General features: G+C 39.1%; 1 protein-coding gene across 1 annotated transcript in view; it reads left to right on the forward strand.

Annotated features, from left to right (window-relative positions):
• rassf5 (Ras association domain family member 5) overlaps positions 1-17371 on the forward strand; it is a 42379-nt gene that overhangs the window by 19141 nt on the left and 5867 nt on the right. Inside the window, exon 2 of the mRNA XM_084100570.1 lies at positions 356-486. Coding sequence (XP_083956696.1) covers positions 356-486 — 131 coding nt within the window. The remainder of the gene's footprint in view (positions 1-355; positions 487-17371) is intronic.

Consider the following 17371-nt stretch of genomic DNA (forward strand, 5'->3'; position numbering starts at 1 on the left):
GATTAATGTTTATGTGTAGTATTCACCAGACATTCTGTCTAATGTAAAAGAGACACTGTAATTGCAGAGCTGTCTTTAGTTTGTGTAATGTATGTAACTGAGACGCATGCAGATTGTCAGTTTATCATCACCAGCTCCAGCCTAGTTTTTCTCAAGACTTCTAGCGCAGACACAGACATTTACAGTGAATAAAACACAAGGCCCAATCCTCCTCCAGCCTTTTCAAACCCTTTTCTCTTTAAGGAGCTGTGAAAGAGTGTTGGTAGTCCTCACTGGCTCTCTGAACTGTGCTGTTTGTCTGTGTGTTTCATGGCTGTTAGTGACTGTGGATGTCCTGTTTCTCTCTGGCCTCCAGACTGCAGCTACACATGTCATTTGGAGTGTCAGGGGCTTGTTCAGCTGGACTGCAACCAACTAGACCAGCGGACAGAGGACGTGTCTTCTCCCACTTCACAGAGGCACAGTGCCAAAGACCCTCAGGAGACGGTAAGTTCCCTCACTCAGCCATTATTGTTTCATGCACACTAAAAGAACACAAGAGAAACACAAGGTGGCAAAAACAGATAGAGAATGTGCATCCCATAAGGTAACTGTTCTGGTAGAGCAAAAATGTCTTAGATCTTTCAGTGGTTATAATGTGAAGCAATGGGGTCCAGCTGATTCAAGTCGGAAAATGTACATGCATCCTTCTCAAAAATAATCCATCCGTCTTCAGGGGGATAAACGGAGGCCTTCTGAGGGTAATCCGTGCGGTTTTGTCGTAAAAATATACATATTTAAAACTTTATAAACTAAAATAACTGGCTTCCGGTGGCGGTCGGTGCGCATTCACAGAGATGAATGCGTCGTGACGTAGAACGAACGTGACAGCGGAGCCAGAGAGCAGAGCAAAACAAAACTCAACGTTCGTTCTACGTCACGACGCTTCCTACGCTACGTCATACGTCATAAGCCAGCATTCATCTCTGTGAACGCGCACCGACCGCCACCGGAAGCCAGTTATTTTAGTTTATAAAGTTTTAAATATGTATATTTTTACGACAAAACCGCACGGATTACCCTCAGAAGGCCTTCGTTTATCCCCCTGGAGACGGATGGATTATTTTTGTGAAGGATGCATGCACATTTTGCGACTTGAATCAGCTGGACCCCATTGCTTCACATTATAACCACTGAAAGATCTAAGACATTTTCTAAAATAACTGAAAATGTGTTCGTCTGAAAAAAGATTGACGTATGCATCTCGAACGGCTTTAGGGTGAGTAAATCATGGCTTAAATATCATTTTTGGGCGAACTATCCCTTTAACAGCTTCCAAATATATTTTATTGTTAATGTCAAATGCTGTGTATTCAAATACATATTTTAGCTTTATATTTTATATACTTGACATTATATTTCATAATGACTTTATTTCTCATAATTGCAGCCTTATGTTTCATAATGTGACTTGACTTTATATCTCATTTATTTCTCGCAAATGTGACTTATGGCATTTGCACATCTTACGCATGATATCTCACAATGTGATTTTAGGCTATATCTCATAATTGCGACTTTATTTTTTGTAATTGCGACTTCATATTACATATAATATTACATATTTCTTATTTTAAACTTTATCTCACATTTACTTTATTTTTTACACTGTAGCAGAAACAGACTTCTCATAGTAATGGTCTTATATAACAGTAAAGTTGTGGTAGTTTGACATATACCATGGTACAAAATGATACAGTATTTCATGCTACATTTACTATGCCTCTTCAAAGAATACTATGGTAGTACCTTGCTACATGTACAAAAAAGTGGTTGCGCCATGGTAGATGATACCATAAATATATATTTATGGTATATGACTCCAAAATATATCGGAACATAGTAATATATTGATACTTTTGTAGCACTTGAAACTTTTTGTAAGTGAAGCATGCAGAGAGCTTTCCAAATTCAGGAAGAGAGCATAAAATTATGCAGCAAGATGCGAGGGATGAAGCGGAAACTGAATCTGAAATCCTCCCTGGGACGCTTTGCTGGGACACATTAGCACACGCTTAACTGCCTCTCCGATGCTTGGCTGTGTTTTACACTGGCAGTGAGTTTAGTCCCAGGTACATAGGAAGTGACAGCACAGTTGGGACTGAGGAAGAGCAGTAGGGTCCTGCCTGGGGCACACTGTCCTCAGAAACACACACACACAAAGGCTTTATACACTTACTTTTGCCCAAGTTTCAAGGTGAGCCTGACCGAAACGGTATAACCTAGAGCACAATCAGACATATTGAATTTTGAAGACAATATCCAAAAACCTATTTCTCCACAGAGTGTTTATTTGGTCAGAATAGTCATTACTGAAAAAAGCTTTTCCGTCCCTTGTAGTGTTAGTGTATTCATCATGTTTACGAGACCCCTCCTGTCTGTTCCTATCTCCTCTAAATCAGGAAAAGAGCAAACCCAGCTGGCCTGTGCTGTCATAGAGATTGAGAGCTGTTGAATGGTGAACTGTCAGCAGAGGGCATTATGGTTATTTTTCAACGGAAATGAATTTCACATTAGTTGTCTCCTCAAACAGTGCAGGGCTTCGGTCTTGTGAACTACAGATTGCATCACTGATTTGACGCAGCTTCATAGAATAAGAGATAAGGTTGGATATTGACAAAAAACATTTATAATAGTCTGTTATTTCAAACTTCACCGCATAGGGCAGATATATTATGCAGAATGATTGGATGATCTTATGTATTGTGATTTGCATGTCCATTACAAAGAATAAATGAGTATCTTTTGCAACAAAACACATGAGACATTATTTTGTACACATAAAAGCCTTTGTTGGTCCATATGTCTGTCACACTGGCATCCATTGTGTTGTTGTCTTTACTGCCATTCAAACCCCCCAGATGGACGTACCGTTCAGCAGGCATTAGACATGCACAGGAAATGCAGATAGCCCATAAAAACAGCCTCACAACTTAATTACAGTCAAAACAGCAGCTAGACACCCCTCACAGACTTCAGGGATTATACAGCCAGAAGCATTTATTTGAACAAGGCTCCTTCACAGCCACACCAGCGCCAGGGGACCGGGGGGAGGACCATTGACCTTATGTAGATGAATCACAGAGATATGAGGGAGGCTGTGTTTGTGTGTCTGTATGTGTGAATCTCAAGGGCATTTGCAGCACAACTCTTGGACTTGGCAAGCACTTTTGTTGTTACGTTGCCATTTTCTGCACATTTATAATTTAAAGTACACAGAGTGTAATTTTCATCTGGATGTAGATTATTATATACAGCATTAGTTATGGAAGGAGATGAATCAACTCCACTCTTAATCAAAAAACTCTAGAATATTCTACACACACTTTGACATATTTCACACTTCCCCTGTTATCCTTATTGCACAAACCTTTAACTGCTTTTTCTCTTGCCTCTGTCTGTCTTATTTTCTTTGTTTCATGAGAATACAAAATGTTCTTCATGCACATTACCCTAATATCCCTCATACACTGTTATCATGCAGGCACAGTGCACTGGCCGTCATGTCCCCTGTGGCCTTAAAATATTAGCGCTAACTCACAGTTAGCCTTGGAATATCTTTCCGTTTTTGTAGCCTCACTGCCTCTCAGTAACATTAAGTGCTCCATCCAGAGGTCTTGTTCAGTTTTAGCATAATAATATAGCTGATTTTATCTGAAAGCCCCTAAAGGTCTCTATCTGGCGAGCCTCTGTGCAGCATCAGGCACAAACAAGAATACATTTGCAAGTTCAGAGATGCTCATTTTTATTTTCTTGGCATTTATTGGCTGTGAAAGTGCTGTAGACCGTGTGCTGTTGGTTTGTTTCCCCAGCTGCTGGAGGTATCATCGGCTTTAACTCTTGTATAGTAGTGCAGATAGGCTGTTGTCATCTCTCATACACTTCCTTTTCCTGTCCTCGGGTGTGTACACACGCACACACACAGCAAACACACTCTTTATGTGTCGCATGCACTGCGGCCCCCTCAAACCACCATAGCAGCTGGGGATATCAAGTTCAGTTCAGTAGAAAAAGTATGTCTATCTATTTGCATGTGCCATTTTCAGATTTTTTTTTTTTTTTATCTGGTCTGTCATCTCACCGTAGCATTTCCTGTGGAGTAACTAGCATGACAGCTGCAATGTGTATGTTTGTGTAGTTTCCAAAGTCCTCAAAAACTAAATGTCATGATGTGGAATGTTATATTTGACTCTTTCTGAGCTTCAGCTTGATTTTGATTCCTGAATACCAAATATTCAGGGATGTGTGTGGGCTGATTTCATAATTTGTGTAGAGAGCTGTAGTGAAGTGCATTTAAACATTGATCTGCGTGGGATTTCTCAGTGCATTTTTGTACTGAAGGAGTCCAAAAACAGAATCTATCTATGTAATAATGTTTTCCGGCTCTGTGGTACTACTACAAGACAACCTTAAGAACACAGGAAGTGAGAGGCTGTTCCTAAAGATGAGCTGTTTGAAGTCCACATGAAACAGCATCCGTTGATTTCACTTCAGTAATGTGACGTGTTTTATGAAACAGAGTTAACAAATTAAAATGCACATTGTTGTCATGTTAAAGGGATGGTTAACCTTAAAATAAAATTAAGGCTGCTTCCTAAAACGCATACTTTCTTGTGTAGGTACTTATTTTGAACAAGTAATTACTTCACAACCGCAAAAAAAGTACGCTCTATAGGCTATAGTATGAATGTGTGCAGTAGGAATGTAATCTGGACGTACTACATTCGCCATGTTGTCTTTATCATGTGACCTATCAGCGCCAGTTGCGTCACGTCATCGCCATTCACAAATTCTCTCCCGTGGCCTCATGGGATAGTAAAGTGTCCATCATATGCGCACTTCAGAATCTGACTGGAAGAAGTAGGTCATCCGGGTACACTTTTATAAGTACTGTGAATTCGGACATACTTTTGTCACTGTTTTTCGCCTGCTATATAGTGGGGAAGTATGCGATTTCGGATGCAGCCCTTGTCATCATTTACTCACCCTGGTGTTGTTTGAATGCCGTATGCCCACACGGTCCATGATCAATACTCGGGAGAGGGCTCCCTCTGGTGGCTGGCTGAATGGGAGTCAGCCTCAGTTGTTACAAAAGTCAGAATAAACTGGTATTACACTTTAATTTTCTATCCTCCTCACTTCTGAAATGATGGCTATGCCTCTGGTCTGATGACAGTTGACAGATGTGAACGTGAAATCTTCTCATTATGACGAACACAACAGATATATTCACTTCAGACAAGAAGGTACATGGATTGTATTAGTGAACTGCGGCACTAATAGTCTCACAAACGCGCATGTTGCGTAGAAGACCAATGGCCAAGGATTTTCGTTAAATAATACATTAAATTAGTTTTTAGTTTTTTGCCAAGAACACTATGGGATATATGGCACGTGTTGCATGGAAGAATTCTGTGATATTTTTGCGTCTTTTTTAAAAAGCTTGATGATGGTCGCTATTCACGTCATTATATGGATGAGCGTGAGCGCAATTTTTTTTTTTATTCTCCTTTTGTGGTCCAAAAAAAAAGACTATTTGACTAAGACTAAGAATCTATTTGTACCAACAAGTTGTTTTTTTAAACATCACAACCCTGATATTACCACATTGGTGATGTTTATAATAAACACAGGAAGTGATGTGCTAGATATAGCCACTACATTTCCAAGGCTGTTTCTCCACTACAGTTTGCTCATCACCAAGTTTGGAAAACAGAGACCATCATCTGCATTATTTAACCAAGTACGAGAGGGAGGGAGAGAGGTGTTATAGCAGGATCAGAAACATATCACATGTAGCGTCCTAACGGCACTTAACACCACTGTGAAACAAGAGATGAGTCCAGTGTCATGATCTGTCCAAGCCTCCAGTTACTCCTCACAGAATGTGTCGCCAGCACAATACCAGAGCGATTACAGAAAAGAGAGATTCGGACCAAAAAATGTAGGGAGAATACAAAGACTTCTGCTTCCCTGTAGAGAAAAATGCCTGTGTTACGGATTGTTTGAGATACATTATCATTGTCAGGCACATTGATTATCCACAATGCGTCCAGCTCTCTATACACACTTGAATGGCCCTCTTCACTCGATTCTTCATACAGCAGTAAGACAACTTTAGAGCCTGTATTTGACAAGATTAAATGGTGATTTCCACTCGCATTTCTAGCAGGAGGTACCACACTCCATTCCGGACCCCTCACGGTTTCAGTGTGGCACTTTTAGTCTGGGTGATTTTACTTTGATTTTGCACACCCCATCCATCCATCCATCCACAGTATTGATTATGTTTTTCTGGGCAAGTGCATAAACCCCCTTGCAGTCTTTTTTGAGAGAAACGATTGAGTTCTAGTAAGAATTAATTGGGGTGTATTGACAGTAGCCAAAAGAGGACCTTTCTTCCTCCCAGGGGGTTTAGATATCGAATGTGTTCAGCCCCTCTGTCTTTCCTTGTGATCCAGCTCATTGATTATGATAATGTGACTCAAGGCCACCACTTCAGGTAATTTGTCATAAGCTGCTATGTGATGATGTTTTTATGTCCATAGAGTTTATGGATATGGACTCAATATGTAGTGCAGGATATGAGAAGCATCTGCTGCAGTGAAAGAAGATGGCAGAAATATAGTCCTATATAGTTTTCAATGAGAATCTAATAAAGCTGACAAGGGGAAACCAAAGTAGCTTTCAACCTCCCCTCATTTATAGTGGCAACACTTTCTTCTTGTCTTTTATCTCCCTTTGTAAGGAATCGTCTCCCTGCTGGAGAAACCGAGCTAAAGAAAGTAGCAGTAAAAAAGAGGTGATGAATGATCTCATTTAATGCTGACATATTGCCAGTGTTTTACCATAGCAACATTGTGTGGAATGGCATTGCATTTAGTCACATAATAAAAACATAATATTTCGATGCATTTCTTTCACAAGAGAAGATATTTTGAATAACGTTGGGGTCCAAACAGCATTCGACTGCATATCAACTGCAATACAGTTAAATTAGTCAACCGAATTGGTTGTGTGACATCTAGTTTACCATTCCATTGATTAGTTGACCATTGTGACATATCCCTAGCTGGTGAGCTGATGTATATGACAGTGATTTCATATCTTCTTATTTTGTACTCACATTTAACATATTCTGGTGCTCCAGCTGGACTTTGTGTCTAATGCCCTCAAGGTCAGGGTCAAAGGTTAAGACCAAAATCCCTGATGGGTGCAAGGAGAGATCAGATGCAGCTGTAATTGTGACCCCCAGTGGAACATGTGTACATTTAATGTTGTGACACTCTTCTAAGGATCAGCTTTAATTTGTGTCCATTCTTTTAGCTGTATGCAGTTTTATTCTTTTCCTGTCCGTTAGGAAAACATCTATTAATATTTGTTTAAACGAAGAGGCTCTGTTCTTTCTTTGTTTACATATTCATACAACAAAATATTCTGAGGGCCATGAAAGATTTGTGAATATGATTTTTTTGGCAACTCAAAAATAATACTCTGGCGGGGAAATAGTTAAAGGTTCCCTGTAAAAAGCACTACTCTCTCAGTGTAATTCTGTTAGTGGTAGATGGTTCATGCTGTAGAAAGGCAGTGGTACATTAAAATGTGATGAATTATTTATAAAGTGTGCAACAGTAATGATGATCAGTTAAGGACTCTGAATTCTACCTGTGACTTTTAGAGGCTTTCTGGAACACTTACATTTAATTCATGTAGAAGTCCCTTTTATTCAAAGCGTCTAATGAGGAACATGACAAGTGATTTATCATTAGAACAGTTTACACAGTACAAAAACGAATTTTGTATATGCCTAGTACAGAAATGAAAGATAGAAGCTAAAGCAGAAATTAAATTCAGGAATAAAGAGACTTGATTCTGATTCTGCATTTAGATATTTTTCAAATATATTTAATGTTTATGTATTTATTCATAAATCCCGAATATTTATTATTTATTTGGAATACTTGATTCTGATTGGTCATCCTGCTATAATGAGGGTTAAACTGTAGAATTGACCGTTTAATTGGCAGCCAGTCTAGTTTCATGTTTCTCATATTACTCACTGGTCTCCCCCCCCACACACACACACATTATCAATTAATTTAAACTCAAATAAGGAAATAGATGGACCTCATTTATTGATTTAAGTAGCCATGTAATAAGTGAGCTAATATACAGTCAGTCACCAGTTATTGCAAAATAAACCACCCAATCACTTTTATTTTGTGCCAATGACCAGCTCATTATACGTTGTTCATTACTTTTTCCAAATAGAAGGAAATATAAAGATTATTTTTAGTCCTGCCTGTATTACTGTCATTTAACAATAGTCTGGATTCATGCTGCCTGCCATCAGGAGCATTTTGCATATCAGGTACTATGTAAAATAGCCTCTAAAAGACCACATGCAGAGAGCTGTCTCTTTCTTCCTCTCCCTCCTTCTTTCGCTCTTCCGGCATATTTTTCTCTTTCTTTCCTTCTTTCTCTCTCTTTCTCTTCATTGGCAAATGTCTTGAGCTGAGCAAAGAGCAGTTGCATGCAGGAAGAGAGATAGTGGAGGAGGGAGGGGAAAAAAGGAGGGTGTTTGCGTAAGCTTGTAGGCAGATAACAGACTCCAGCCACAGATGGTAGAGCGAGTGAGAAAGAGAGAGAGAGAGCGTGCGCGTTGGTGTGAGAGAAGGAGGAAGGGAGGGAGGTGCAGTACGTCAGTTTGCAGCTCACTCAGTCACTGAGAGGCAGGTTGATTTTCTGCCGTCTTTCTAGCTGCTGTCGCAGCCTCACTGTGGACCGGAGACTTCTGCATCCACCTCAACCGGCTGAAGGAATATTCAACACAATGTCCGTGCAACATTCTTACACCTTTAGTGCTCAAGAGCCTGTTTACAGCAAGACTGTGTGACTGTATGTGAGTTAGTGGATGCCAATACAAGCAATTTGTGTGCAGTGACATGCTTTCCTCCACCCTGGGCTAATTTTCTCATCTCAACTGCTTGTCGTGGGTTTAAAGCTCCAAGCTGTCAGCTGAAAAGAGCAGGAGAAGCTACTTCTGTACAACTGCCTGTTTGTGACCTGTGGAAACAGGAACTGGACAACAGATACCGGCCGCAACGTTTTGCTGAGCGTCAGCCTGCAAGTTTCAGCTCTTGTTTCCGGTGACACGTGGAGATCTGGCCCTTCACCTGAACCTGTGGTCCCCCGCTCCCAGCCCATTCTCCCCTTCCCAACCCTGGAGCCTGGAATGGTGCGTTCGCCCCCCCGGAGACCCGTGTAGGGAGTCCCCCAAACTGGATCCATCCCCACAAATGACCGGCAGCAATAGCATGAGCAGTGGGTACTGCAGCCTGGACGAGGAGAGCGATGACTTCACCTTCTTCACCGCCAAGACCTCCTTCTTCAGGCAGCCACAGGCAAAACAAGTAGCCAAGGTAGTGTATGAACACGAGGCTAATGGTATTGTGAAGACTGAGTGAGCGTATTTGAACTTAATACAAAAAATTTGAAGCGTGTACACGGAAGTGAATGCATTTTTCTTGATGTTTCACACTTGAACTTTTGAATTGTAAGGAAGGTGTTTCGGATGCATTTAAAAACAGGTTTATGACCTGATATGTTTTGAGTGACAACATACCCTGTCTGTTTTGGGTTTTCTTGCATTTTGTTCAGCACTGTTGAGATTCTTAAAGTTAGATAAGACAGGCTGTAGAATAAGATTTTCCTATGGAAACAATGTCGGTAGAAACCTTCGCTGTTTAGAACGACTGCAAACTCTCCTGATTCAAATGAACAGTCTCATAAGAGAAAGAAGCTTATCCATTGCTATTCCTTCCAATTAATATGATATTTATAGCAGCCATTTTGACACTCTAACTAAAGTCATAATTTAGACACTGTGTTTACCAATCTTGAAATGAGCAGATAAAATGAAGGCTACATTTTCTGGTAGAGCATTGCACTAGCAACGTCAAGGCCGTGAGTTTGATTCCCAGGGAATGCATGGACGGATAAAAAATGTTATACCTCGAATGCCCTGTACAGTAAATTGCTTTGGATTAAAGTGTCTGTTAGGGTGACTATCGAAAGGGGGGGGATAGTAGGTGGAGATTGAACTGTTGTGTTGAGTTTACGCAGACTTACAATGATAAAAAGAGCTTAAATATGTTCTTATGGAAGATTAAGAAGTGTACAACCATTTTAAGTGTCCGTTCCACTCTAATTTAATAAGTATTTCACAATAGAGCTGAAGAACTGAATGTACTTAGGTTATTTAAGTTTTATTTTCTGTAAGGTTCATGCATTTGCATTAATTCCATCCACCGAAACCATTAATGCAAATTGCCTCTACTTTAAGTCATTAGCTGCATATCTTGACCTTCATTATAAACTCTTTTAAGCATGGCAGTGTACATAGAGTGCAATCTCACACCCTCATAGCTCTCTAATGCTGCCAGGGGAAGGAAATGGCTGCTGATTGTGCCAGAAAGGCCTATCCTTCCCTGAATCAGAGAATGTGTTATTTTACAAGACCCCATAGCTTTTACTCTGACTTCCTGTTACTCTAGACCTCCCGATAGATTGAAGTGCAGTTGTTTAGTGACTGAAAAGTCAATCAGGATGTAAATTGGGTCTTGTGAGTAAAGGGGCAGTCACACTATTCATTTCGTTCTATTGACTTCCATTCATACACCTGCGAATACGGGAGAGCAGAAACGCATTTCGCTGCGTTCCAAAGTTCAGGTTTGGTGAACTCTAACCTGCAAATTTGTAGCATGTGAAGCCATGTAACCAATAGAAGATCGATAAGTCACGGCGTGACCTCATAGCTGAATAAAAACTATTATATTTACAATAGTCTGAAGAGAGTCCGAAGAGATTTTGCATGCTTAAAAGTCTACTGTGACTGCGGCTTTAGCTAGCAAATGCAACTGTATTGTGAATGGCACAGAAGTGGAAATAATATTTCATAGCCTAAAACACTTCAAACTTCACTCCCATACCTGAGCTGACCAGCCTTACATCACTTTCTGCAGTATCAGGTTTGGAAAGAGCTCCTCAATGTGAATTATTCATCCTGTTCTCTTCTCTGTCTGGACACAATGTGAGCTGTCAGTTGAGGCCATTCAATAGGCACAGTTTACATTGTTTGGTTTTTATGTGTTTTGTTGCCTCAGTCTGTTGCCATATTGCAAACGCTATTGTTTAAAGGTTTTGGGTTGGTAAGATGTTTTAACGTTATTTTGAATTAAGTCTCTTATGCTTAAGGCTATACTTTTATTTGAAAGAAATTGCAGTAAAAACAGTAATATTGATCAAATAACTGGTTTCTTTTTTATGTAATTTATTCCTGTGATGGCAAAGCTGAATTTTCAGCAGAAAATCTAAAGGTGAAGATTTATCAAAAATCATAACAATATGTTGATTTGCTGCTCAGGAAACATTTGCAATTTATTTTCAAAGTTGATGTTGCGTAACTGCTCTGAAACGTATTGAGGATCCAAATGCAGTCGTTTATTAGTATAATCCAGAATCATAAATCCATATAACAAGCACAGGATCAAACACACAGGCAAACAATCCAGATACGCAGGTAAAGGGCAGGAAACACAGGTAGACAGGGTTATAAATGTATTTATAAATTATAAATCTCTTTGCTTTCACTTTAGATCATTTTAATGCGTTTTTAAACCAAACTTTTGTAAGTTGTGTTGTGAATGCTGGTCACAGTGTAGAGTGCAGGTGTTCTGATGTCCCTACCAGGTTTCTTAAACTGCCATGTTTTTTTGGTCAGCCTCTTTCTGGAACATTTCTTGTGCTCTAGACCAGCACCAAACCAATGTAAACCAACCTAGCCAAACATAAAAGTTCATGCTGGTCTAACCTAGTGTTTCCAGCAGAGACGGTATGGTTGATTGTTTGTGTATTGTGTTGCTAGGTGCAGGGCGTTACTTGTAATCTCAGCTATTGGGTGACAGACGTTGCATTTATATCCCAGACTGAGATAAGATCTCTATTGGTTATTATTTTAGATTATAAGACCACTTGTACATTGTTTTTCTTTTACTGAACAAAAATAAGTGCAGTTTGAATAGGCAGTTATAAGCACACAGAAGGTGAAGTTAGCTTGTCCTAATTCTTCTTAGCATCTCTTAGAAGAACCCCAGGGATGGATAAATGGGAGATTAGCTTACGTTCTTACTTTAGTCTGCACATTCTTCTTGTGAGTTATGGGATTAATATTGCTTTATGGATCAATAATACATTTCCTGTTTACCTCGCCTGGTTAAATGTAGTAGACTGAAGGCCTTTAAACCAAGAGCACTGAATAATAGTGCCTTGATAAATGCTGCCTATTCTGTGTTCGATAATTTATTAAAGACAGCACATCTCTGCACAAGGAAAACATCCATTATGCATGTCTTTTAATCGTATTTTTTTGTAGATTTTAGACCTAAATGAGAGCTATAAATGAAGAGAACAAAAATATTATACCTTCCTCTTCGAGGGCAGCCAGGGAGACGTTAATACTTAAACAGGGAAAGTCATGCAAATATCTGTCCGTTTGTTCAGGGTTTTGCTGTGGTTCAAATTTGGTGGATGTTGCAGCTGTGGTTTCATTTTGGCAAATGGCTCTACTTGGTAAGCTACAGCAGAATGAGTCAAGCTCCCTTATTTCTAAAATTCTTAGCATTATGATAGCTGTTTATATGAATGGCTGGTTAAAATCACATAGATGCTGATTGCTCAAAAAGATCAAACTGCTATAGGGATGCAATGAGGAAATTATGCATAACAACAAAACAAACCCAAGCACAATGCATAGATAATTGAGACCTTCATTATCAAAGGAATTGATAGCATAGGACTTGTGTTTACTGGTGTTGTGGGCTCTGATGATCTACGCTGTTTATTCAGGCATGTAGATGATGGGCTTTGCATTTGTGCAGGGCTACCGAAAGGGAGGAGAGATCTCCTACTGCACACTTGACCCAGTAATGAGAGAGAGGGAGAGAATGAGTACACATATGCAACGTGTGGGAGGGAGAAGATCTCAAGGCATCATTCCTACACTGCGGCAGAAACGGCAGAAAGAGGGAGACAAGAAAGATCAATTCAAAGCATATAAATCTTTGAAAGCATGCTGGCAAATGCAGTGTGACACCTATTAACACTAAGGATGGGCATTTAGATTACCGTTGTAGTCATACAACATAAATGGATTACGTGAGATTATATATATATATATACACTTATTTTTTTTAATACACTTTTATACACACTTTTATTTTTTTTTAATTGTTTTTAATACAGAATATAAGGCCTTTTCCTCACTCATACTCATACACTTTTGTTTGAAAACGCATCTTTTTCTCTTCGTTTTGGCCTTCCATACACACTGAGACGGCATTTTTGTCAGCAAAGACTGAGTTTTTTTTAAAAACACTCTCCCAAGTGGATACATTTGAAAAGTTTTCGCGTTGTAATGTGGACTGTGAAAATTGTTTAAAAAAAGGCCATGTTTAGTCATGTGATGCATATTATATATATATATATCTATTGTTAAACCGGCATTGTTGTGCCCTCTATTTACTTTCATAGTGTTGCTAAAGAAAAATATACCTTTGTAGAATCTTCATATTACATTCCTGCAAAGATGACTCATGAAATTCACTTTCAAACTTACAAATTCACAAATTTACTCTCAATTGCTCTCCTGTGCCAAAACATGCTAAGACCACAAAAGCCTTAAGACAACACGCATAAACAAGGTAGTAAAAGCCAAAACGACCAGCTGTAACTGTTCAAATTATGTATGAAACCATGTGCAGGAGGAGCCTTTATCCTTCTATATATAGTCTCCTGTTTGCTTACCTGTGTCTGACTATGGCTGATCTGCAGCTGAAACAAGTGCATTAGTACATTAGCAATGCATTAGCTGGCACTAACATTGTGTAAAGACACTTCTTTTGAACATCAGGCTTCCCTAGAACTGATGTCGGCTAACACTTGCAACTCTCACTTCCTGTATTTTGTGTTAGTACAATTCTCACGCCGATAACAAGAACGTGCAGCGCCCAAACATTGGTTTGAGGCCATTCGGCAGGTGCAGACGTAGATGGCTCGCATGCTGCCTGAAACTGACACTAAGAGCATTGTATTCCCTAATCAGTCTGAGTAGCCATGTGGACACCGCTTAAGGACACCGGCTTGACATGCAGTGATGACTTTGAGATGACACTCTGATAGCATTTACAGCCGTGCCCTTTTTGTCTCGTGCCATGTAGGCTCTGTAAGTTGATATTTGCTCAGGTCATGCCCTAAGGCACCTTTGTAACACCCTCCACTTGGGCCTTCATGACTTTCTTTCCTCTGTTTGTTTAACTCTCATTTTTGATTTAAAGAACCGCCTGGAGCGTTTAACAATGAGAGTCATTCTTCAGTAGTGGAAAGCGTATTGTTCAAATGTGCTTCACATGACCTTATACAGGTTAGGTAGGTTTTATCTGTGTAATTGCTCGAAGTAAGCTTAACTGTTGTTTCCTAACCCGGTTTAACAAAGTAAAAACAAACAATATATAATAGAAAATATTATGTTGGACTATGGATTATATATTTATATGATGTTGAACATTCAGCTTTGCCATCACTGGAATAAATAAAAATGTCATATTAAAATAGAAAACAGTTATTATAGATTTTAATAAATGTACTGTATTTTTGATGAAATAAATGCAACATTGGTGAACATAAGAGACTTCTTTTCAAAATCATAAAAACAAATTCTTATTTCAAACTTTTCACATTTGACACACAAAGTATATTTTGACTTGTTGCCAGACATTTTTGGTTCACCACAAGGACTGTTCTAGAAAAATATGCTGTCTGCCACACGACGTTTCTCGTGCATTAACAGGATATCCGGGTCGCATTTGATGTCACCTCTGCTCACTCACTGCACAAATCTGACATGGTGCGATTCACAGCTTTTTCGCAGCAGGTGATTTACTGTCTCAAACCTGGAGGAAAACGATGTGTCTGCAGCTGAAGACGTTTATAACATACATCCTTTTTAAAAACAAGCTATTGATGCATAAAACCCTATAACTGATCAGGGTTTATTTTTTACCTTTATTGATGAGGTATGTCTCAGGGAGGCGGGTTACTCGTGCAGGTGTAGCTCAGATATGGGTCAGCTCTTTAAACGACAGCAGATACTGTGAGCTGAGTGAATCGACAGGAGAGATCCCACACATTACCCACCCACACTTATAATGCCTTTTATTCCAATTACAACTCCCACACTCATGAGTGCTCACTGTCACATACACTCTTACACCCTTTCTCCAGCAGAAACCATGAAAACACCCACAGGCTCACTTCTTTACTCAGATTTTTACTATAAAAATTATTCCTTCCCCAGTGATTCAAGAGAAGATTAAAGCTCATTCATATACTTGCATTCAAAATGATGATGCATGATGGCCTTAGCTTGGATTGCTCTAGGATGTTGTGTATGATGTATGTGTGGTCAAACACACAATATGTCTGAATGAGACCATCAGGAGCAGAACGAACCTTCAAACTGGTCTCCATTGTGTTTCCCCATTGTTCCAAAAGGCTACTTTCTCTGCTTTGGATGTGAGGAAGGGAGGGAGGAAGATATATTTAGCAGCTTACAGTCCTCTGGTCACAAATACAGGAATTCCTGAGAGATTTTGGTTCTGTGCACCAAGGGATTTAAGTCAGTAGGATTAGAATAAGGATGCCACAAAAATCTACTTTGTGTCTTAAATTGCCGATATTCATAGAGAAGATCAGATCTCCAAATTGGTTGATTTGGTGGATGTGATCATATTTCACCTCAAATCTAAATAAAATGAAATAAATAAATAAAATATTTCATATATGAAGTAAATATATTGCGTACAAAATATTTCAAATATAAAATATGCTTAAAGCTGAAGTATGCATTTTTTTACTGTAAATTTGAGACTGGACTTTCTGGTTGATTGACTAATGGTAGATTGTTGTTCCTAGAGTGTTCAGGAAATGGTCATTATTTTGCAATGTCGTTTGGTGCAACTAGAGGCACAGAAATGACACACTTTACATTTAATTGTCATTAAATAATTTCACTATGCATAAAAAATTACATTTTCTATTTTTCCTTTGATTCTGGGGTTGAACTATGACACAGATATGTTTCTGCACAGTCTCACACAACTGGACATAGTCTCTGATCTAGACCACACAATACAGAACAAGTAAAGTGAGTGTGATGTAAATTACGTGAGCGATTGCACAGGCCATGAGATAATTCTTAAAGCTTCTCTTCACAGATCTCTGACTAGGATGTCACAGTGGCTCTCATAGCCAGACATCAAGAGATTGGTTTGTTTTCTTTGCCTTAAGTTTCTTAAAGACTGTTTTCTTTAAGAAAATTGTGATCATTTCTCGTCTCATAAATCGCAAGTATATGTAAGTGTTAAAACAGATGTTTTAATTGCATCTCTGATTTAAGATTAAGTAGTATGCATCAGACTTGATAAATTTGTTTTATTTCCATGAACCAGTGAAGATTGTCCATTTCAATGAATCAATTCCAAACAAACTATATATTTCAGCACTGAGAAATGGTCACTGCAATCCTTTAGCAAAACAAACTGGACGGAAAAACATGCCTCTATTAATTTTAATTGGATTTTACTGTATTTTACATGTTGCATTATTCATCTTGATACTAATTGGCAACAATGGATGAAATATTGAGAATTGTAATTTACAGTATATAATTAAAAAATAAATGAATAAAATAAAAATGACCAAAATAGATATATTACCTACTGTGTAAATGTACATCATATTTCCCCCTCACCGAAGATGAGACGAAGATGTGTCGCTTCATTTGGCGAGGTGTTTCTTTCGTGCCACCACATACCACAAGACGCAACAACACAAGTGCAGCTGTATTGCACATTTCCTGTCTGCAGATTTTCATCTTTCATAACAAGATGTCTTGCTTGTCTCATTTGAGAAGATTTCTGAACTTTTCCGCCCATCAGACTGGTCCATGCCAGGCAGTGTGTGGGTCGGCCAGAAGTTAATTCATTTGCCAAATTCATCTTCCTCTCTGCTCAGGCTTAATGTCTGTGTGTTCATGTGTGTATGAGTGGGTCTCTTTCTGCTCAATGAGACATAGAGCTGCCATGCTGGCGCCCCAGGGATCTCCATGAATAAATGATCTTGCTTTTTTAATTCTTATTCTTTCGTCCCAGAAAAAGAAGAGAGAAACTCACTTTGCGTGTATTACGGGGGATGCAGCCAGTAGCTAAAAATACCT

This window comes from Abramis brama, assembly GCF_963993115.1.
Source record: "Abramis brama genome assembly, chromosome: 23".
Classification (NCBI taxonomy): domain Eukaryota; kingdom Metazoa; phylum Chordata; class Actinopteri; order Cypriniformes; family Leuciscidae; genus Abramis; species Abramis brama.